The following is a 23,134-nucleotide window of genomic DNA, read 5'->3' as shown; positions in this document are numbered from 1 at the left end:
CCCGGGCACTGCAGCTTGGCGCTGCCCTGCTGGGGCAGGCTGGGGCAGCTGAGGCTTCCAGGGGTGGCTATGGCTTTGTGCTGCGCTGTGGCTCAGGGGCTTCTTGCAATCCCAGAGCTGTGGCATGATAAGAAACCCCTGAACCACAGTGTAGCAAGCAGCCTCAGAGATGTGCAGTTCTGGGGCTGCTTGCCACTCCACAAGGCAAAGTGCACAATGGCTAAAAGGGCAGAGATGGGGAGGAGATAGGCAGGTGGGGGGAGTTGGAGGCAGTCCCTTACATTACTGAGGCTCGGGGCTGGGAGGGACCAAGCCCGGAATGGCTTGGATTGGGGTGGATATTTGTTAACATCCTGCGATTCTTGGTTAACAACGGCAACAATGGCTGGGATTGTAGTCACTAAGTGATAAGGTCGTGTAAGGTCTTGCTTTACGACCGCATCGCTTAGTAATAGAAATTCTGGTCCCAATTGTGGTCATAAGTTGAGGACTACCTGTAATACCAGCAACATATAAGAACAACTCTGCATTCAGTTTGTGTATATCATTTTAGGACAGATCTCAAACTGCTGCAGACTGTATCCCTTCATTATTTGCCTAATTGCTGGACTTTCTTGCTTTTGTAACATGTTGCACGGCAAAGAGGTACATAGCCATGTATCACCTTTTGTGTTCGTTTGGTGGAGCCCAACAAAAATACATCTGCATTTTTCTAGACACATTTGCTTTCTGCTGCTGCCTTATTGCAGCCAGATAAGGTCGGCCCTTTGAGATAGGCCAAGTCAGGTAACAGATACTGCAAGAAAAAACAAATACCTAGAAGATATAGGTTATAATAACAGAATCTTGACAGCCTGACAGCATTTTCTCTTCCTTCCCTCTTGTACCAAAGAGAGTCAAGGCAGGCAATCTTTAGTTTCTTTCTCATGCTTTCTTGATTTCCTGGGCTAAGCCCACATTTTACTAACAATTGCCAGATACCTTTTCCAAGGTAATTTTTGTGCTCTTCTACAGCCTTTTTTTTTTTTTTGGTATGTGGGTACCTTCAAGTCAGTCTTGACTCCTGGTGACTGCCTGAACTAGTCCTTGCAGCTTTCTTGGCAAGGTTTTTCAGAAGTGGTTTGCCATTGCCTGCTTCCTGGGCTGAGAGAGAGGGACTGGCCCAAGGTCGCCCAGAGGGCTTTGTGCCTAAGGCAGGGCTAGGACTCCTAATCTCCTGGTTTCTAGCCTGATGCCTTAATCACTACACCAAACTGGCTCTCTACAGAAAAGAAGAAAAAGTTCTTCTGAAATATTTGAGATAGGGATAGATTCAGCAGCAGACAACAGCACAAAGGCATCAAGAGGAAATGTGGGAGACTGTAATGCTTGCTGCTTCCGGATTGGTGTATGAAAGAGCAGGGGAGTGGCCAGCAAGCGTATAAATAATATGCTGCTGACATGAAGTCCCAAGAGGTGCAGTCTGGTTTCTGGGTGGTTATTGCTGCTGTGTGTTGTTGTTTTAGTTTACCATTTGTTTGCTTTTTACTAGACGGGAGGAAGAGTTATAAATAATTTAATGAGTTATTTGCAATTGTTCTGTGGTTAAAAAAAAAATAGTTTGTGTTATAGGTGACACATTACATATCCAGCTACTTCTCCAGAGTGTCCTCTTTTTCATAGTCATTTTATATGATAGATCACCCAGCTGTAGTTCCTAGATTTAAAAGATTGTCTCATAACAATTAGGTCTTAGCGATGGGATAAACCACTAAGCATTCTTAGTTGCTGGACAATCAGCTCAGAGGCCTATAATATAATACATGAAGTATTTATTCTATTTTAATAGGTTTGGTCCAATTTACAAGCCAGAAAGTATATTTTGCCTCTTCATTTTTATATTCAGTTCACAATACTGCCTGCAGGATTCTATGCATATTGGAGACAATTCAATAGAGATCTGTGGCAAATGTAACTTGTGAAATGTTCTAGGGTAATTATCCAATTCCACTTTCTTAGCTCATTTAATGTGTTAGAACTTACAGGCTTATAAAGTGTTTGTCTGGAATGATATCTTTAAAATTAAAAACAAATATTCCCTACATAATATGTACTGGTTGAAAACCAATAGTGGTATGAAGATTTCTAAGAATGCATTTTTGCAGAAAGGCCAAGTTGGATTAGCAGAAGATTTTTCTCCTTCCCTAGATTGATTCTGAAATTTAGATAAACAATCCACATGATAAAAGGTAGATTAAATTTTAGCCTATTGTGGATTATGTGACTAAAGGCTTTCAGATGATGTACTGTACTGAATATTTAGCAGTATGACTATTAGAGCATATTTAGAATCTCTTTAAAAGGTTCTTCTACAAGCAGTAGTGGTGGGAATGGTATCTTCAGTACGTTAGTTAGTTAGTTAGTTAGTTAGTTAGTTAGTTAGTTAGTTAGTTTAGAGGCCACTCAACTCCCAGTGTTAAAAACATACAACAAAAGAAAAAATATGAGAGGCCCCAAAATAAATATATAAACAAAAAACCCATTCAACAGGGGCTCAACCATCACCTGGCCCCAAGGCCTGGGAGAATAGCCAGGTCTTTAATAGCTTCCTGAATGTCATCAGGAATAAAGCCATCTAGATCTTTGCCACAACAGAGACTATCAACTGTGTAATTTGCTATAAATTCAGTCTGCAATTAAGTGGTGTCTGTTAACACCTTACCTCTGTTAGCCATCACAGCCCATAGCTGATCTCTTTGTCCTCTTCATGCATCCACCAACAATTGAGGAGGTGAGTGGCCATTTTAAACTTCCCAAAATGTCCTATTGTATGACCAGATCAGGGGCATTGTGGGAAAACAACAGTAAGTTCCAGCCCAGCAACACATCCAGGTTAGACAGGACCTATTAAAGTCTCCATCAGTCTTGGCCATAGCACTGAGCCATGCACAGCTTGCCTATTGTGGCAAAATATACATACTATTTTGTAGTAAATAAATAAATGAAACGAGAAGAAATCTAAAATTTGAAGCCAAACTAGGTGGCAGCACCTAAGGGATGTTGCTTAATCCAAAAAGCTACATAGGTCAGACCTGGTTAATACTTGGATTTGAGACCTCCTGAAAATCCCAGGAATGTAAGCTAGAATGAAAAGCCAAAATAATCTCTTAGAAGACAATAGCAAACCACTTCTGAAACCCTGCAAAGAAAACTGTTTATGAGGAATTAAACTCAACTCAAAAGCATCTTTATTTGTTTACTTTACAGTTAGAAACACAGAAGATAAACAGCCTTTTCATTAAAAATAAACAAGGCATTAAAGTAGCAATTGGTTCTCATCACATTTTGGAAAAAGAACTGCCTACATGATACAGGGAATGCAGTAATTTCTAGAAAATACTATATAAGCAATTCTCCATCAGTTTCCTACATTTGGAGGAGAAATCTGGAAGATGCAGTGGAACATGCATTTGTGGAAAGAGAAATCTGTCACTAGTTGGCCATCAGTTGTGGTAGCCTTTACCTGTATCACAAATTGTACTAAAACAATCTTCCTGAACTTGGGAACAGACATTCTGGGAAATTCTGGGAGTTGTTGCCCTAATACATCCAAAGGAGATGAATTTGGGGAACAGTGTTCTATAGTCTACTTTCATCTATGTCTGAGAAGTGTTAATCCCAGTGACAAGTGTCAAATATAGAGAACCTTTGGGGTGAGAAGTGCAATTCTGTATTGCTGAATTGAATTTGCACTGTGAAGCATTCACCCCACAAACAAAACCTCTCTAATTATATCTCTGTGTTCAACTCATTGTACATCTTTCAGACCTGGCATTCTTTTAATTAAATGCTGCTCCTTATAAAATAAAAGTTTATTCATTCGTTTGTTTGTTTTTGCCCTACTTTCAAGTTATTTACAGACTGTGAACAGAATTACAACCAGCAATGATAATAAAGGAATAATATAGAACTGGTGCAGCTAAAAGTAGAGAAATAATAACATTGCATATTTATAAGAACAACCTTTTCATACATCCCTTAACTAAAATTCATTGGTGACCACAAAACTGAAGCATGCAACTAAAAATGTGAGATTAAATTGATTTGATTTTTTTAAAGCAGAGATGAAAATCTGTAGAAGATCTAAAACAGAATGGTCAAGTAGAAAAAACATTAAAATCAGAGCTAAGTATGACAGCCTCATAATCATATTCAACCAGCTTTTTTGTTATTCAGCCTCAAAATAACTAAATGACTCCCATTCAAATATCCAAAGCAAACCATTAATAATATCCCACAGTGAAATTCATGTGACGTGATTGCAATCCTGTACATAATTACCTGTGAGTAATTCTCCACTGAATTTGCTATTAGCATTGCTGTTTGTATTGGCTCAATTGGTGAAATAGATTGAGCTTTAAGATAAAGCCTTTAATCAACTGAAAGGCAATCTTTAGCTTTCTATCACCACAGCAAGGACTAGGTTCCAGTATAGTTGTCCAGTGAGGGAGATCCCCCTCTGGAACAATAATAGTAGAAAATCTTGTTACCTCATTCACTTTTTAGAGAAAGGAATGCCATCCACAATTCCGGGGCCTTAGATGATGACATTATCATCCCCACTCTGTTAAACAACTGTGCGCTCTGCTTTTCCCTTCCATTCCAGCAGCTCCATGCAGCAGTGGTTCAGAAGATATAAAGTTTCAATCCCACAAAATAAGAATGAGGCTGTGGTTGAGCTTCCTGAGTGAGCTCTCTATGGAGTGTGAGAACACGGAGTGTAGCTTCATGTCATTCAGAGATGAAAGTAACACTGGAATGCTCATAATATGGAACATGAATTGTTGGTCATGTCCTATAAGCTGAGTAGGGACAAATGGGAAACTCCCACCTCTTCCTTATGTGTTTACTTGTTAGATTTATGTTCCATTTTTTTCCCCAGGAACTCAAGACACTCCTCCTTTCTCTAGTTTTAATAGAGAAGACAGTGACTGGTTCAAAAATTGCCCATTAAGCTTCTGTGACTGACTTGAAAATCAAGTTCTTGTAACATCATCATAAGCATACAGTATAGAAATCCAGTTCATAATCTTAGTATTCCTCAGATTCTTAGCATAACATTCCAAAATCCAACAACTATGTTGTCCCTCCAAAGATAATGACTGTGTTCATGCAACATGCTAAGCTAAACTATGTTTTGTTAAATAAATAACAATGGATAGACTCACACAATACATTAAGCCAAAGACAAGTACTATATTATGGCTCAGTGTGTATGTGCATGCAGTCATTATCTGGTTAATAAATTGTGCTAGGCCATGCTTTGTATTAACCATGTTTTTTTAAGAAAGTCACAATTGTTAGTGCCATGCATTGCTCTAAACCACAATTTTTTCCCCCCAAAACATAATGTCTGGGTTTACAACACATTGAGCCAAAACAAAACAAAACAAAACAAAACAAAACAAATCATATTATGGCTTAACCAATGACTGAACCCAACCAATGATTCTAAGCCCAGTTTTGTTTTGTTTAACTTTCTCTGCCCCAAGTACTAAGTGGTCCCAGTCTAAAGCCGACTTGTGTCTTCCATACTAATAGTGAAACTCCTGTTGATGTATCATTTCCAGTGCCTGCTTTTAAAAGTGGAAGGAACAAAAAGTAACAAAAAATAATACTAGTTTAATCACTTTTCATTTTTGTTCACTGTTGTGTTTCACTTGATTGTGGGTAGGTATGTCAAATGCTCAGTCTTATCTGCTTTTGATTGATGGGGGAGGAAAAACGGGAATAGAAGAAATAATAGAAAGAAGCTATTTAGAAGGAATGGTATAAAAGAATGGATTTGGGTGGGGAAGATGGATAAAAAGATTGTTTAAACCTCTTATGTTTGTTTATTGTATTGCATTTTGCCCTTCTGCATTAGCTACATGCTATCTCTGGCGAAATCTCCTGCACTAGGTGTTTCTCTATTTGAAACAAGATAGCACAATTTTTGTCTGTGTCAATTACTCTGCCATTCCCTACAAGATGACTGGCAGTCCCAATATGGAACTGAACAATGTGTAGCACAGATTCTATTATAGAAAACTCTACCTATTTTGTCATTTTTTCACAGCCTTTGTTCTTTTCCAATTAGGCCAATACATTAGTGTGTTCCATGTATCCCAGGTAATGTCATACTGTAAAACCATTAATACCATTTTGTAAACTCATCAATGAACAATGTAGATCATGTCTAATGCTATGGTCAGGGGATGGTATCAAGGTGCATAGCAGTTACTTGATCTCCTAGTCTTAGAGGAACAAAAGCTGTGAAGATTTAGATGGCCATCTGATTAGAAACATGGAGGGCATGTGTTTCAAACAGTAAATCAAAGAATGGCCCAGTTTTCACACTAAACAAGTCCTGAACCCTGACTTTTGTTCTTTAAGCAAAGTCTCCATCTTCTGTTGAGACTTCAGCTGGGAATCCTGAATTGTGAACCATACATCTGAAGTGTGCTAGTTGAGGAAACTGTCATTAACGATAATATAGTGGAAAAACCAAAAACAGAAAGCCCAAGAAAAAATGGCATAGATAAAATATTTGAATTGTAAAATATAATGAAACTGATCCAATATACTCCGATAGCCATGTAATACGTTCTCTTTTATTCATGGTTTGGTGATAGAAAAATGGGCAGCTTGGTGTGTATTACCAAGGTTGGATGAAGGTGGTGATATTGCCCTCTGAGATCTTCCACCCCAAGCTTTGGGGCCTTCATCAGCCTTGAAACCAGGGCCAGGGGGGAGTGCTATTATCAGGAAAGGCACTGTATCTGTAACCAAGAATTCTACTGAGTTGTGAGAGAAAGTTGGAAGATTGGAAAAGTAATGGAAGGAGATTAAGCATAAACAATAAAGAAATAGAAGATGAGTCCACTGGTGGCTTATCTTGTAAATGGTGACATAGCCCAGGTGGTGAGAAATCTGGAAAAAAGCTTTTCAAAACAATTTAAAAGACTCCACTTTAATGAACTCACTATAAATGAGGGCTGGAAATTCCTCTTAAAAATACCTTACTGAAGTTGTGCAATTCTTGCTTCTTTGATCTTGCCCAGCTGTTTTGTTGCCAAACAAAGCCTTTAATTCACAAAGTTTAGCATCCGAATCTCTGCTCACACCACACAGTCCATCTCCTGGTCTTTCCATATTCACAGGCTACTCCAGGCTTTTCCTCCCAGTCTTCCTCTACATCCCAGGGCTAGATTCTCTGGGTCATTCCTCTACTCCATTCCACGTTAACCAAGTGACGTCCTCTCCAGCAGCATGTCCTGCAGCATCTGAAATATAAACCCTTCCGTTTTCTGCTTTCCCTTTCTCTTTTTATATTCTATATTTAAGGCAGGTATGTACTGCTTTACAGGTGCATCTAGCTTTCTCCTCTTTTCTGCCTATGTGCTCTTAATCTTGTGTTGAGTCATTTGCCTTCTCTAAAAAAAAAAAAATCAAGACCTTGGCACAGACCCAACCATTTTTCTCCAGCTGGACACGTGTCATAGGGTGCTCTATAGCGGTTGTATAGTGATTTGGGTTTGATGTTTCCCGGCTGCTTTGTATTTTAATTTTTGTAATTTTGTTTTGTTTTATTTTATTCTGTTCACTGCTCAGAGTCACTTTTTGAGATGGGCAGCTGTATAAATTGGATACATAAATAAATAAATAAATCTCCTTGGCTGCTTGTGTCCTGGATCCATGCCCTCTTGGTTTTACAAACCCAAGTTCTTCCCAAACTATTTTTGTTTATACGCATAGGATAAGTATGGCAGTAGTGGTGGAAACAAGTGTTTTTAGCATTAAGGTATAAATGAACTTAAATCATCTAATTAGTTTGAGGCTAGGACAAAATGTCAGTATTTGCCATCAGTTCTTACAGGATGATAGTTTTCTTTCTATAATATAGTAATAATATATCATGCATTCTAAAAAGTAGACATTTAAATCTATATATTAGCAGGTTAAGCACAGATTGTCATGGAGAAAATCTATCTCTATGATTGTTCAGAGTCAACACTGACTTTTTTTTTTTTTTTGGTGCCTTTAAATAGTCCTGGTGACTGCCTGGATTAGTCCCTGCAGTTTTCTTGGCAAGGTTTCAAAAGTGTTTGCCACTGCCTCCTTCCTAGGGCTGAGAGAGAGTGACAGGCCCAAGGTCACCCAGTTGGCTTTGTGCCTAAGGCAGGATTAGAACTCATGGTCTTCCAGTTTCTAGCCTGGTACTTTAACCACTACACCAAACTGGCTCTTATTGACATTGACTTGATAGCACATAATCAATCAAGTAACAGGATTTCTAGCCACATAGCTAAAATATCTTTGTGGTCCACAATGAATTTGCACTTCAAATGCTACATAACTTAAATAAACTATCCCACTTGCTAGCAGTTTTGTAGGATATAAGATTTGGAAAGTACAGTTTGTTTCAAAGGAAACTCAAGTTGTTCCAAATTTCTAATCCTAGTTTTCCTGAATGAATGGAAGTTAGCTACTTGCAACCATCTGGCACCTTATCCAATTGTACTTTCAAGTATGGAATTGGTAGACTTTATACCTGAAAGAAAAAAAAAAAACTCTTAATAATTCAGGTCAGACACTTAGCCTTTAGAACTGGCAGTAACCTTAAGAAAGGTAATTCATTAAAGGGTTTAAAGAGTTGAAGGGAATCATGGTCCATTGCATTACCTGTTACATAACTACACAATTGTAATGCCTTAGTGACATGATTGATTTGCCATCGGATTATTCTATTGAAAGTGAATAAATGTTTCATTAAGAATATATCATTAGCAGATAGATTTTTTTAAACTGACAGTTGCCCTGGATCTTTATCAATTGACATCATTCATCAATCCATCTCTGAGAATGAGTATTAGTAATGCTTTGGTTACCCAAGTGTGTTTAGCACTATTAAATGCTTAACTAGATTGCTATTTATAGGCAATCATTAAATTGCAAATTACATGAACAATGTAATGAGGTTTCACTGCTTTTCATAATCAATGAAATAAAGATCAAATAAAGATCTGCATAATAATAGCATCATTGTACTCTATGAAAACGAACATTCTTTCTTTCTAGACATGGTGACGACATGATGGCAATATTTTCATACTGTGCCAGTTGTTTTTTAACAAAATCAAACACTTGTGAAACACAAACCAAGTAAATGACTCCATTTGTGTTATCATATACATCCTCTTGAAGGTATTGGAAGGCATGAATCTGAAAATGGGGGCTTAATATTTAAAAGGCTGCCATAGTTAGATGAATCTGCCTAAGAATATCTTCCTGCTTTAGCCTCTACCACAGTGTTTCTCAACCTTGGCCACTTAAAGAAGTGTGGACTTCAACTCCCAGAATTCCCCAGCCAGTATGTTGGCTGGGGAATTCTGGGAGTTGAAGTCCACACATCTTCAAGTGACTGAGGTTGAGAAACACCGCTCTACCATCTTCCAGATTCAGAGAAGGGGTTGACCTAGGGTATCTTCAGTGGTGGCATCAAGGGATGCAGTGGAAGAGGAACATACTGCAGGTGTGAAGATGGCACGGTGCAAACTTGAAGATAATTGCCAGACACTTCATGTTGTGGCAAGTTAATAAGTGATAATAAAATTTTTAAACTATTGTTTGTAACCAAATAACCGTAAAAGAAGTAATAGGTAAAATAATGAAGCAGAACATGGATATTACTCTTTCCTTTTGACTGGGTTCCTACTTCACCATAGAAGTTGAAACAGCAATACATGTTTGCAAGATTGCACTAACTGAAGTTTCTTTGGCTGGTGTGGGTCTTCCGGGCTGTGTGGCCGTGTTCTTGAAGTTTTGTTTCCTAACGTTTTGCCAGCACCTGTGACCGGCATCTTCAGAGTGCAGGAGCACAGACAGGAGCAGTTCTCTCTGTGCCCAGAGTGAACTGAAAACACAGAGATACTGGACAACACCAACAGCCACTATACCAGGCTATACCGGGAAGCCACTGAGATTCACAAACACCAGCACAGTTTCAATAAAAAAGAGGAGAGTCTAAAAATCAACAAAACCTGGCTACCAATCCTGAAAAATACAGCCTGCAAAAGGTCAACGAACTCAGCTCAACCACCAGGACATGTGAACAGTTCACACAATGAACTTGCTAATCACCCCCAGCAGCCCCTCATTAACACTTCAAGAGAAGAAAAAACCCTGCCTAATCCCCAGGAAGATACACACAGATTCAGACACCAAAACAAGCAGCCACTCAGTAACCCAACCCCCCCCCAATCCCCCCTTCCCCCCCCCCTCAGATCTCTATAAATACCCACAAAAGGGTCACATCACCCTGGGCACAGAGAGAACTGCTCCTGTGTGTGCTCCTGCACTCTGAAGATGCCGGTCACAGGTGCTGGCGAAACGTTAGGAAACAAAACTTCCAGAACACGGCCACACAGCCCGGAAGACCCACACCAGCCATCGTATGCCGGCCATGAAAGCCTTCGACAATACATTGAAGTTTCTTTGGGGTTTTTTTGCTACAGTTCAGTTTGCTTTATAGCACATTTGAATAAAAATAAGACAAAAATTGGCCAGAGAGAGGGAAATATTTTATTTATTCTAAATTGTATTGCTTGCCTATTGCTAAAAGCTATTAAGGTAACGTGTACTTTTGAAAGTGTGACTATGGATTCTCCTTGGGGGCATGTCTAAAAGAATTGTAGCTTTAGGAGCTTCTGAACTTCAAAATTTGCTACAGAACCACTGGTGGCATCTCATTAGTGGAACTTTTTCTTTCTCTATCTCAGGGTGACATAGCTGGTACCATGCTTTTTTCAACATAAGGCAAAACCCTAGGCTTTCAAACTCTAATCTTATAATTTTAATCATTGTAAATTGTCCTGAGAATTCTTCAGAGTAGAACTTAAATATTATGGACAACCTACTTTTACAATTTGGTGCATATGTTCATACCTCTTCTCCCCTGTTTAATTACATCCCAAATTGTAGATATGCCAATTTTCCCCCCCAGCAGAATAGACCTTGAAAAGGAAGAATAGCTTAGAATATCCATATAGAACTATGTATACTTTTTAAGGAGCATAGATGCAGTAAGATAATGTGCATGCATGATTTTAAATTGTTTTATATATATGTGTGTGTGTGTGTGTGCACCTTTGAGTCAGTGTTGACTCCTGGTGACTAGTCCCAGAAGCTTTCTTGGCAAAGTCTTTTGGAAGTGATTTGCCATTGCCTCCTTCCCAGGGCTGAGACAGAGTGACTGGCCCAAGGTCACCCAGTTGGCTTTGTGCCCAAGGCAGGACTGAACTCACAGCCTCCAGGTTCCTAGCCTGATGCCTTAACCATTACACCAAACTGGCTCTTTATATATGTAGAGACATTATATTCAGGTATTGCATATTATTTCATATTATGATGTTATGATCCTGATTTAAAATATTACTTTCTCACATATTTAAACACATGGTGGAAAATACACCAGACACTGAGATCTGGTGAGCAGGAACAATATTTAAGATTTAAGACCTGCTAAATAGGGCATATTTTGCTTCTGCTTCTAGCCTAGGAACTTAGAAAAGAATTTCCCTCCCACTGATTCTATTGCAGAGGAAATAAGTGGTGCTGTTCTTCTACTCTTCCAAGCGAGTTTTGGTGGAAATGGGAGGATTTGGGATTCTGAAGATTCAGTTTCCCGGAAGGCCCCTTTTTTCTCTCTCTAAGATCAGAGCATCAATCTATTGCAGGACCATTTGGTCAAGCAATAACGGTATATCAAATTGTGCATAAAAATTGTCCATTCTTGTACATATTATGATATATCTGCCAAAGGGAAACATACTATGCTATTTTTTTAAATTAGTAGACAAATAGCCTTTTCAAAAATGGATAAATTATACATGTCTTGAATCCAGTCTCTGGTATCTGGGGTAATAGTACTTTTCCAATCCCTCAATATAATTCTCTTGGTTATTCACCATGCTTGATATAGTCAATATGTCTCAAAAACAGTCAGATTCCACAATTTTGGAATATAATTCATAATAACATTGACATCTTTAACTTGAAAACATTTACCCAGGCATCCACTAATACGTATATGTTATAATATTCTTCCAAAAAGAGATCAAACCAAACACAACCAAGTCATGTGAGTTAATATACCCTCATTTTTTTTTCATCACCAACAGAGAAAAAGTACAATCCATCCGTTCTGATATATTTTTGAGGAGACCAATAGACTTGGAATAAAATCTTTTGATAGATTAATTTTCAACTTCTTATCTAAAGAAGCAACTTGACATTTTTAAAGACTTTGATCCACTGATGTTCCATTATCAAGTATTCAACTTTTTCTTCCATAAGTCACAAATATCAGTAGTTTTAACTTTAAATATATTTTTCAATTTATGATATAATTTCAAAGTCAGTTTAATTTCAACAACAGACTCGATCAGAAATCTCAGGCTTATTAGAGGCAGCTAAGTTGCCTGGTCCATATTAATTCTGGCTGGGGGATTCTGGGAGTTGAAGTCCACACATCTTAAAGTTGCTGAGGTTGACAAACACTGCTTTATGGAATTCTCATTTTAAGCCAACATTTCTCAATCTCAGCAACTTTAAGATTCCCCAGGAATTCTGGGAGTTGAAGTCCATACATCTTAAAGTTGCTGCAATTGAGAAACACTGTGCTAAACCATTTAAGGCTTTATAGGTTATAGCATATTTCTTCAGCCAGGCTTGGAAAATAACCAAGACCCAGGGACATCGTTACACAGATGTTATACTCTGTCAAGGTACTGACTGCCTCACTCACAGACCATACAACACTGACCTCCAAATTCAGTGCTTTTCAAATCCAGCCCAGATCACCTGTGGATGCTGCTAAGAAAAGGCACTTTCCCCAAGAGACAGGACTTCAAGAAAGGATTTTGTTTGGCTTGTAGTTTTCTGAACTATGCTAGAATAAAGGAATAATAGATTAGGATTTAAACAATCCCCAGCACAGCAACAATCAGAGCTTGCAATTGCAGTGTAATGAATTGCCAAAAATATGTGACCTTTCCCACACTTTGTAGTTATGAGGTATGCACTTTGTGCTCATATGGATACTACATTATAGTGTTTGTAATGCCCTTTAATGAGTAGCAATTGCACATTGGAAAATTACTGCTGCTGTTGTGCTCACATAAGGAAGTGACTCTAATGTGATTCTTGCCAAGCAGCCCAATATCCAGGAGCGAGAGGAAGAGTTCAAGTGTACTTGCATTTTTAAAGGAAGGCAAGATCCATATGTAGATTGGTCCAGGCATAGCAATATAACACAGATGCTATGTTTTGTGATGTATGTGATGTGTGAACCACGTGATATATGTGATGGGTGAAACCAAACAATGGCTTATTTTTTCATGTGAAACAGACCCCTTTGGCTTATTCAAAAACCATGGTTTTAAAATCCTGATTTAGTATTATTTATGAACTTATCCACAGAGGTTACTGGGGAGAAATACAATGATTGTTGATTGGATTTTTGTTGAGTGTTCTGACCTTATGAGAATATAGGTCTGAAATCTGGACTTTCACTATTCAGACAACATCATCCTAGTGCTTCTTCACAGCCCAGCATACATTTATTGCTAATACAGTAGCAAGTTCAACTTGCTGTTAAAGTGGAAATGCTGAGAGTGATTGCAGAGAGAGAGATGAGATTATAAAATGATGGGAAGATTGTAAGAAATGTAAAGAAGATGAAAAATGTAAAGGGTGTGAATAATAATAATAATAATAACAACAACAACAACAACAACAACCAGATGTTGATCCTAGTGATTGCAAGTCAATCAAGGAGAATGCCAAAACAGCTGCCACATGCAGAGGCCTCCAGGATCTCCTAAAATCAAGTTGATCCAAGGCTTGGCCAATCAATAAGAGAAATTCAGATTTAAATGGCTGTGAAATGAGTGGGTACAGCCATGATCTATGTGCAAGAATCTATGCTAGGCACTATAGATTAGCGGCTCTGAAGTGACATGCAGGCAAAGAAGGGATGGGGCAAAACACTGGGTCTTATTGTTTTGCTTTTAATTATTAAGTAGTTTTTGTGAAATCAACTGGATATAAGTCAAATAATGAGTAATTTGTGCCATTTTAATGACCTAACTGCAACAAAATCCTATATACGTACTAGATATTTTGAGCTGAATATAATATAGGAATGCATGGGAGGATAGGTTTAATTACCCTTATAACTGTGGAATAAACAGTAGTCTCAGATCAAAAATATAGTATTTAGATAAAAGAATTTTATAAAAAGAATAATAAATTGGTCAAAGGGACTTTCTGGAGAAGATTTGAAAGGACAGAAGACTCTAGGAAAATGGAAAAGAGGAGGCAGTTCTACCAAGTGATTCTGTGAGTACAAACCTAATGAATATTTTAAGTTGGTAATTATATTACCTATAATAATTGTTTTAAAGAAAAGAGGAGATTTGCATATGTGTGTGTATGTAGATATAGATATAGATATAGATATATACACACGCACAAACAATATACAAAATAGAATCACTATGTGAGATGGGCAGCTATATAAATGTGATAAATAAATAAATGCAGAAGCGAACCCACATCTGTATCGTGGTCTTGATTTTACTGCACCCAGAATTTCAAGTACTTGCTGTAAAGCTGCAATCTGGAAAGGTGACTCAGAATCCACAGAATTTTTTGGATCTCCCTTTCCAATGGCAGAGAAATGAAAAGAGCTCCATCCTTGGAGAGGAAGTTCTGACTTCACAGAATCCAAAAAGTATAATGTTCCAACATTTTTTGAAAAAGAACTTTTATTGCAATTTTTAAAAAGGAGGTACAGGGGAAAAAAGTATACCAAACCAAAAAAAAATAATAATGAAATTTTAATATCAAAATGAACAAAAGGAAAAAAAATAGAAAATTGAACAAATAAACAGAAAAAATATGAATATACTAAATATAAATTGCCTTAATATATCACATATTCCTTAAAATGTTTACTGGCATATGCAAGGATCTGTGGAGCAGACTTACAATGCATTTTAATTAGTTAAGTTACAGAAGGGGAATTTTTATACTGATCAAGTTGAATTCCTGTTGAAGGGATTAAAATTAAAATATTGGGAATCTGATGAAAAAGCAGGTAAATTATTAGCACTTCATTTAAAACAAGTGAAACAACAAAATATAATTTCTGAAATTTTAATAGAAGTTGGATTGAGACTTGTCCATTAATAATCATTAATGAGATGGGCAGTGACAAATTTGAAATATAAATAAAAAATAAATAAATAAATTTACAATTCTTTCAATTATACATACTTGATGATGGTGGATCAATGGCAAACGGGATATATACTTTACTGAGACTGATATTCAACCATTATTGCAGGACTGCATAGATGTCTTAGAAGCACCTTTGAAATTACAAGAGATATTGTAAAAATGGATGAAAAGTGGGAAACCCCTGGTCTGGATGGCTTTCCAAACTTAATGATATAAATTTCTTACAGATCTCTTGGCTCCAATTCTGTTAGAGGTTTATAATGACCATGGAAATCTGCTAAATTGCCTTTATATAGGCAAGAACCTATATAATACTGATTTTAAAACCAGGTAAAGATCTTAAGTTTTATGCAAGTCATAGACACATATTGCTAAAAGTAGTTAATTAGCAAAATTTGCTAATTAATTACTTTTAGCAATATCATTGGACATTTATTTTATCATGTAGGTGGAATGAGAATTTAACTGAATATCAACCTCTGTAGGCTTTATTGGAACATTATTATAAATCTCTGGCAATTATGGGGTCAACATATAGCAAAAATATATTTTATTTCCTGGCTTATGTGCAGACAGACATATTTGGGCTTTATTACAACAGAGATTGACTAATTTTCATGAATATTTAACTTTGTGGAAACCCCTACTTGAAAAATGGGTGGGACGAAGTTCTATTGGGAAATATGGGCAGAGTCTGGAATAGTTACTTTAAATCAATTACTTTGTAAGGATTTTCAACAACTATAGATGGAATTTTCTTTGACTAATACACATCAGTGGCAATATAATCAACTTAACATGATTCTTGGAGCTGAAGTCCACAGGACTTAAAGTTGCCAAGGTTGAGAAACACTGCCATAAAGGACATTTTCTCCCATCAAAATAAACTTGTTTCCTGGTGACTACAGGGACACATGAATTTTCTTGGCAACAGTGTAGAGGGGGTTTAAAATTGCCTTCTGGGATGTTTTTCAACTTCCCACTCTGGTCTACAGCATTGGTACTCCCTGGTGGTCTCCTGTCAAAGCACTAAGAGGAAGTAAAATTCTCTTTGGAGGCTGTCCTCTGTCTCTCTTCCTCAGGCTTTCTATTGCAATTACAACATATTTCTTCTGTTGTAATGACCCAGTTTTGGATTACACTCCTGAAGGAGATTTGCCTGGTGCTGAAGGTTATTGTTTCAACATATTTGCCCAGGACTTTTGTGTTTTAGCTTTAGTATGATAATTTAAAACAACTTTTCACAAAAGGTTTGATCTCTTATGCATGTTATTGAAGTCTTGTTTTTTTTATCATATTGCGTGCATTGAGAAATTGTATATACCTGAAAAGTGCTATACAAAACTTTGGAAAACAAAATAATATTTGAAATGTGTCCTTCATGATGATGCTGGAAAACTTTCAGGCCATCAATCAGGAATCCAGAGTAATTTCAAAATCTTTTTTTTTAGAAATGCATTATAGGGTGTTCAGATGGATAACACAGGCTTAATCATCATCTGGCATCGCAGGGTTACTGATAGGGCACCAATTCCATAAGTGGGGCATACTGTGGGAATTTGATCTCTCCCATTTATAAAGCTGTTCGTGCAATACAAGGTAACTGTAACATAGGATCTATGTGCTAGTCATCTTCCCCACAATGTTCATGATTTAATATTGACCTAAGGCATTATGGGAAATTTAAAGAGTTCTAGAACCACCTGCCTCTACTGACAGAGGACATACCGTAGCTAATCAGAGGATGTTTTGCTCTGGGGCCCCCTCAGACTTGGATCACAAGGAATGCATCTTGCCAAACCTAGATTCAAGGGCTTTTAAAATCCTTCCAAATAGATGCTTTGGAGTGCACAGGAGCTCCCCCCCGCCCCAATGATTCAGCTATGAATGCACACATATGAGAAGACAGCCAGGAGCAGCTTTAAAACAGCTGCATCAGTATGGAAAAGGACTTGGTTGCTTTAACTGTTCAAAGAGGTGCATTGTAAATGTTCCTACACATTCTGAATCACCTCTCTTTGAAGGATTTGCACAGCCCTACTAAATTCCATAGTATAAGAAATCTTAGCTGGTGTTTTTTTGTCACATAAGGCATTGGGAAGGTCTTTCTTTAAACAAACAAACATTTGGAAAAACATCATTTTTAATCCATTGAAATGGTATATCATCATTATAAGGTGTCCCGACTACTTTCAGCAAATTTGACAATTCCTAGCTTTCAAAATCTAAGTGGCAGTAAAAACAAGAGGGCTTAGATAAACTGTACATTTCAAAGGCTATATTCTGTATATGTATCAGGCTGAGATCATCCTACATGACAAATATTTATTTATTTAATTAATTAATTTTTCTCCGCCCATCTCCCCCCAATGGGGGACTCTGGGCAGTTCCCCCAAAACATTAAAACCATAAATACATATAAATACATAAAACATCAAAATTTAAATAAAACATTACTAAAAAAGCAGAAGAGAGTCTAAGAAGATAAAGGATCTGGGGCTGAAGACAGCAGGCCACATGGGGCTAGCCATCCCCACACTTGAAGTATTCCCTCCCCGTCAGTCATGTAAAAAAGCAGTTGTTTGAAAGATATGGATACAGTATTGGCACTGAAAAGAAAGTACCACATTAACTGAAAAACTGAAAAATAAGTAAAGAATAAAACTTAGAAACCTCAGAAATTAAGTTTCAGTCATGTCCCTCTCAATAAAACTGCACAACCTCAGAGTTTCATCCTCCAATCACCTAATATTTTAATGGGGAATCTTGGTTCCTTTAGGAGTTAGATCAGTCTATAAATTCTGAACCTTTCTGAAGTAGTGCATTTCAATGTACTTGAAAGGTCCTTCTTCAAGAATATTGAGTGATTATATTCAAGAGCAATTCAGAGAAATAAAAAACCTTTTCAGCAGAATTTTAAAAAGAGAGGAAAGAGTGTGCTTATGTAGATGGGAATGAGAGAGGTTAAGTGGAATATGTGAATTTTCAAAACTTACATCATTCTATAGTTTGCTATGTATGGCAGCAGGGCCAACTTTAGGCTTGAGTAAGCACTGCATAGGGTGCCAAAGTTTAGGGGGTGTCAACGCCACCCTTCCTTCCCTAACAAAGGCTACTCTAAAAATACAAATCTTTGCAATGGTGTCAATTAATGTGGCCTAAGGCAGTTTTTGTATCTAACCATTGGCTATATATATTTCTAAAGATCAGATGGGCAGAAAGATGGGGGTTACACACTGTAAAATTCTATTAGGGTTTTTTTTTTTTCTCTTGTTTTGGGGCTTGGTTTAGTTTTAATGTTTTTTTTTAATTAATTGTTTTTAGTATTGTATGGTTCTTTTCTAGTAGTTATCCTAGGTTTTCATATATTCTGTTTACTTTTTGTAATCTTACTCCTCCCCAAAAAAGAATAAAGATTATGTGGGTGAAATATGTGTTAGTATGAATGAAGTTTTTAGTTAAGAAAATAAATGTTGTAAACTTACATTTGCTTCTACATATCCTGTATCTCCAGATAAATAAAAAAATAAGTAGCACTGGAGGTCTTATAAAAAGCCTCTTTATGACTCTCCCTGTGACAATGGTATTTTTAAAAAATCATGAATCTGACATAAGCAGAAAGGATAGAAACAGGGTTTATATACAGGCACATAATGTATAAAACTATATGTACACAAAGAATGTTTGCATGTGGTTCAGTTTTATTTTGCTCCTGCTCTTCTAAGAAGGAAATGTGAAACAAACCTGAGGTATAGATCATATTCAACTTTATACCTGATCTATCCATATGAAGGTGCAGGTTTATAGGTGACTTCAGGGAAGAAGGTTAGTGTAAGAAAAAACTATATCTAGAGTGCCAGTCTGGGGAACTAATTTCTCCCTGTGGAGATTCTACCTGTGTCTAGCAAATAAAGTTTGGGAATCTGCCATTTGGAAAGGAAAGACTTATTGGTCAATAATTAATGTTCTGATAACATCTAACGGGCAGCTAGGTCACAGCCGCATTCTAATTTCCACACATAGAAAGGAAAAATAGATCCAAATACTGCGCATTATATTAAGTTGATCCAGTTTCTAGATTGAGTGGATCAATAGATGTAGGATTCATAAATCTGACACACTGCAGAAAAATGAAATACTAGAAACCAACTGGGTACTTTAAAGTTGCTTTAGGTTAATTCACACCTCCATTTATACAATGACTTCCCAATCAAATTTTGGCTGAATGTGTGAATTGTCTTAACTGAAAGCATCGGGCAGCAATCAGTGCTGGAGTTCATTCCGAGGGATTTAATTCACTCAGCAGGATTTTCTTTCACTTCTGCATTTACCCAGTATATTCAGGAGGTTTCCCAACCTGAAGTGGGTATGTGGGATCCTATAAGGTGAGAAGCAGTTCCTTCAATGATTCCTGTTCCAGGATGAGGTGATTACGTTCTATGACTGTGTTTAAGGCAAGATAGCTCCCTCTGTCAGATTCAGTCTGTAATGGCAGATACAGACATACACATCTTAGCGTCCATACATGAACTTAACCATATACTTCAATTTACAGATTTAATTAGTGCCAGACAAAGTAGCTCCAATATAGCATTCCAGCTATATTAGGAAAGGGTTAATTTCACATTGGTTACTGGTTGATATTTTCAAACATCAGTTAATGTAAAAACAATGACTGTAACTCTAAGTGACCTTTTTTGGTGGCTTTTCATTTGTGGTATGGAGATGAAATGGTGTGAAAGCATAGTTAATAAAAACTTACTCTTGGGCTCTCGAGTGAAGTGTAAATTGCTTTGTGTTTGTATTGCAATTTCATAAAAGTTATTTTTGCCTCCAAAGTTTTTTCTTGCTAATTTCCCTTTGTCCTAAAAATAATACTGCTTTGCTTTCCTCTTGCAGTTGTGAGATTTTCTTTCATAGGCTTCCTGGATGTAATCAATACTTAAGAGCTGACAATGGCATAACTACATATTGCAATAAGTAAAAAGTGCTTTACATGGACACGTTTAGGCTGCAGTCCTGAATTTTCTTCATAGGAAATAAGGCCCATTGAATGTAGTGGAATACATAGGATTGCACTGTCAGTAGCCCAAAAGAAATGTTTGTTGGGACCATATTTCTATTTACCTTACTCAAGTTATTGGTCAATCCAAATTTATAGCTCGCAAAAAAACTCCTTGATGTTATAATTGAGGAGTTGTTTTTTGAGAAGTCCCAGGTAGGGTTACCAGATATATGAACAGGCAAAGGAGGACACCAGCAATTGGAAAGGAGGACAGATGGGGGGGAGGACACAGTGTTTAATTTTCTTGGCATCTGTGACAAAAATTACAGTGAAAAACTGGGGAAAAAAAGATACTTAGGCCTACATGTATATGAAATTGCTTTTTCTAGCAGCAGAAAGACTGGTTTTTCAATTGCAGGAATGTGCTGGTTAGGAGGCAAAAGCCTTCAGATTAAGGTTTTGTCAATTTCAGGCAGCCGTGCAAGCTGGCAGGAGGGTACTAATCAACTAATTAAAGTCAGAGAGCGAGCTTGTTAACTTGCATTAGCATTTATTAGGGAAATACTGTGCCGCAGAAAGATACCTTGTTAGATACTCAAAAGGCTGGACAATATTTGATTTTAAGGCTATGCCTGCCAGATGGAGAACATGGGACAAAAGGGAAGACATGTCCTTCTTTTGCTAGATGGCTGATAACCCTAGTCTCAGGCCAAGGAGAGCTATTGTATTTGCTTTCTCTAATCTCTGGAATTTCTGCAGATGCAAATCATTGGGTGAGAGCCACTATATTCTGTTTCACTCTCTCATATCCCTTCCTGGGTAGGTATAATTCAGCCTAGGTTATTCATGGCTAAGGACAGAACCCTCTCATGAAGGGAGGACATAAAACTGATACAGACCCAGGTCGGATTTGTTTGCTCTTCTCTCTCCCAGAACATGTGACAATGAACACGAGTTCATTTCTAATCTACCCTGTACTAGAACATGTAGCAGAAAGTCATGTGAGATTGGCTGATTTAGGTAGCCATGAGGTGTTGATGGATAAAGCTATAGTTACCACACAGCTTGTCCTTTCCCTCCTAATCCACCTAACCAGACTGTTTTTTGGGTCTATGTGTTTCATCAAAATGCCTCTTATCCTTTGTAATTTCTTATTTTTTAAAAAATGTTTTGTTTTCAACTGAAATTATGTTAAAAAGTTTGTTGTCCCTTAATCTGATAGCTGCAACAGTTCTACATTTCAGATCTGTTTCAGATGAGCTTTAAAAAACCCTAATCACTGACCTAAAGACTCTCTTGATTGACAGGTTGACCGGACAGAAGTCATCAGAACTTGCATAAACCCCATCTTCTCAAAGCTTTTCACAGTGGACTTTTATTTTGAAGAGGTGCAGCGGCTACGATTTGAAGTCCACGACATCAGCAGCAATCACAATGGGCTGAAAGAAGCAGATTTCCTGGGTGGCATGGAATGTACTCTGGGGCAGGTAAAGCCTTTGTGGTTCTCTTGGCTTATTTTTATTGCCGCCTTCAGTCTTTGCTGATTATGGCAGGAAATAAATCTAAAAAACAAATATATAAATAAATAAATATTGACAACTGTGGTTTTCATGCAATATTTGAGATGAAGATTTGAATAATTAGTTTTTTTCTTCCCCAATGGCCTTTTCACAACCCCATCTGGTTTGAGGTGGTCAGGTCTCTATATCATAGTTCCCACCCTTTTTTTAAAAATGTAGTTACAGTGCACAAAAACAAACATCTAATCAGTCAATTATATCCATATTGTATATATTTATCCATATATATCCATATCCATACACACACACAGGTCCTATGAAGTTGTTAAGAGAGTGTGGAACCAGTTACTTTGTGAAAGCCTGTCAGATTCATGCCATGTTGTCTCTTCTGTGTTACTGAATGTTGCATGGGAAAGAGGAATGCAGCTATACTTTTTTATATTGATCTGCATTGACTTAAGTCATATGATATCTCAGCTCCTTTGCTGTTCCTTTGGGATTTGCCTTCACAGGCCAATCTGGAACACTTGAATTGAAGATTGATTTTGTATCTAGCTCTCTGACTTCAGAAGTTTCACTGACCTTTGCTCATCTGCAGTACAAATGGTCCACAGGCCCTGCAGTGATGTATGAAGGGTGGAGGGGGGTTCAGTACTGCATATATACAGAATCACCAGAGATGGTGTTATCTAGTAAATAGAGGGGGAGAGAAGGAATGGAAAGATAAAAATATAAAAGGGCAGAGAAAGAGAAAGCAAGAGAATGAGAAAGTACCAGGAAGGAGGAACTGTGAAAGAAAAGAAAATGAAAGGAGGTTGAAGAGCCCAAAAGTGCCATAGGCATCTTGGAAGCCATCTCAATTCTGGCAATGTTACTCCTGTAATGGAGCAAAACAGTATTCAGAATTATGGATAACAGGAATATCATGTTGTAAGATATGCTTATCTGTGATTAATTTTATGGAGGTGTATTCAACCAACTCAATGTTCACACAACACAGATATAAGTAAATTGCATGGGCTAGATTTGTATCATATATAAGCATAACATGTGCTTGGCTAGTTGGCAAACACAGACTACAGGAATGAATCAATCATGGGCTGCAGAAATGTACTGTTATGTTGTCCTGTCCCACATGCTCTTCCAGGCTTGGCATGCTCCAAATCGTTTCTTTGCATCAATGTCATCTGGTTGGACCTAGGAAGTATGCCTTTTCTGCTGTAGTACATGCCCTTTCGAATGATCTTCCCTGTGAAACTTGAATGGCCCCCTGTTAGCTTTATGG

General features: G+C 37.5%; 1 protein-coding gene across 1 annotated transcript in view; it reads left to right on the top strand.

The window, feature by feature from the left end:
- The window catches only part of CPNE4 (copine 4), a 195,043-nt gene that overhangs the window by 93,927 nt on the left and 77,982 nt on the right, over positions 1-23,134 (top strand). Inside the window, exon 3 of the mRNA XM_088150532.1 lies at positions 21,637-21,816. Within this exon, the coding sequence (XP_088006658.1) occupies positions 21,637-21,816 (180 nt within the window). The remainder of the gene's footprint in view (positions 1-21,636; positions 21,817-23,134) is intronic.

The sequence above is a fragment of the Python bivittatus genome, unplaced genomic scaffold (genome assembly GCF_059951505.1).
Source record: "Python bivittatus isolate LINGU-HERP-01145 unplaced genomic scaffold, Pbiv_v1 ctg000610_np1212, whole genome shotgun sequence".
In the NCBI taxonomy this organism is placed as follows: domain Eukaryota; kingdom Metazoa; phylum Chordata; class Lepidosauria; order Squamata; family Pythonidae; genus Python; species Python bivittatus.
Note: the sequence above shows the minus strand (reverse complement) of the source record. Positions and strands in the feature narration are given on the sequence as shown.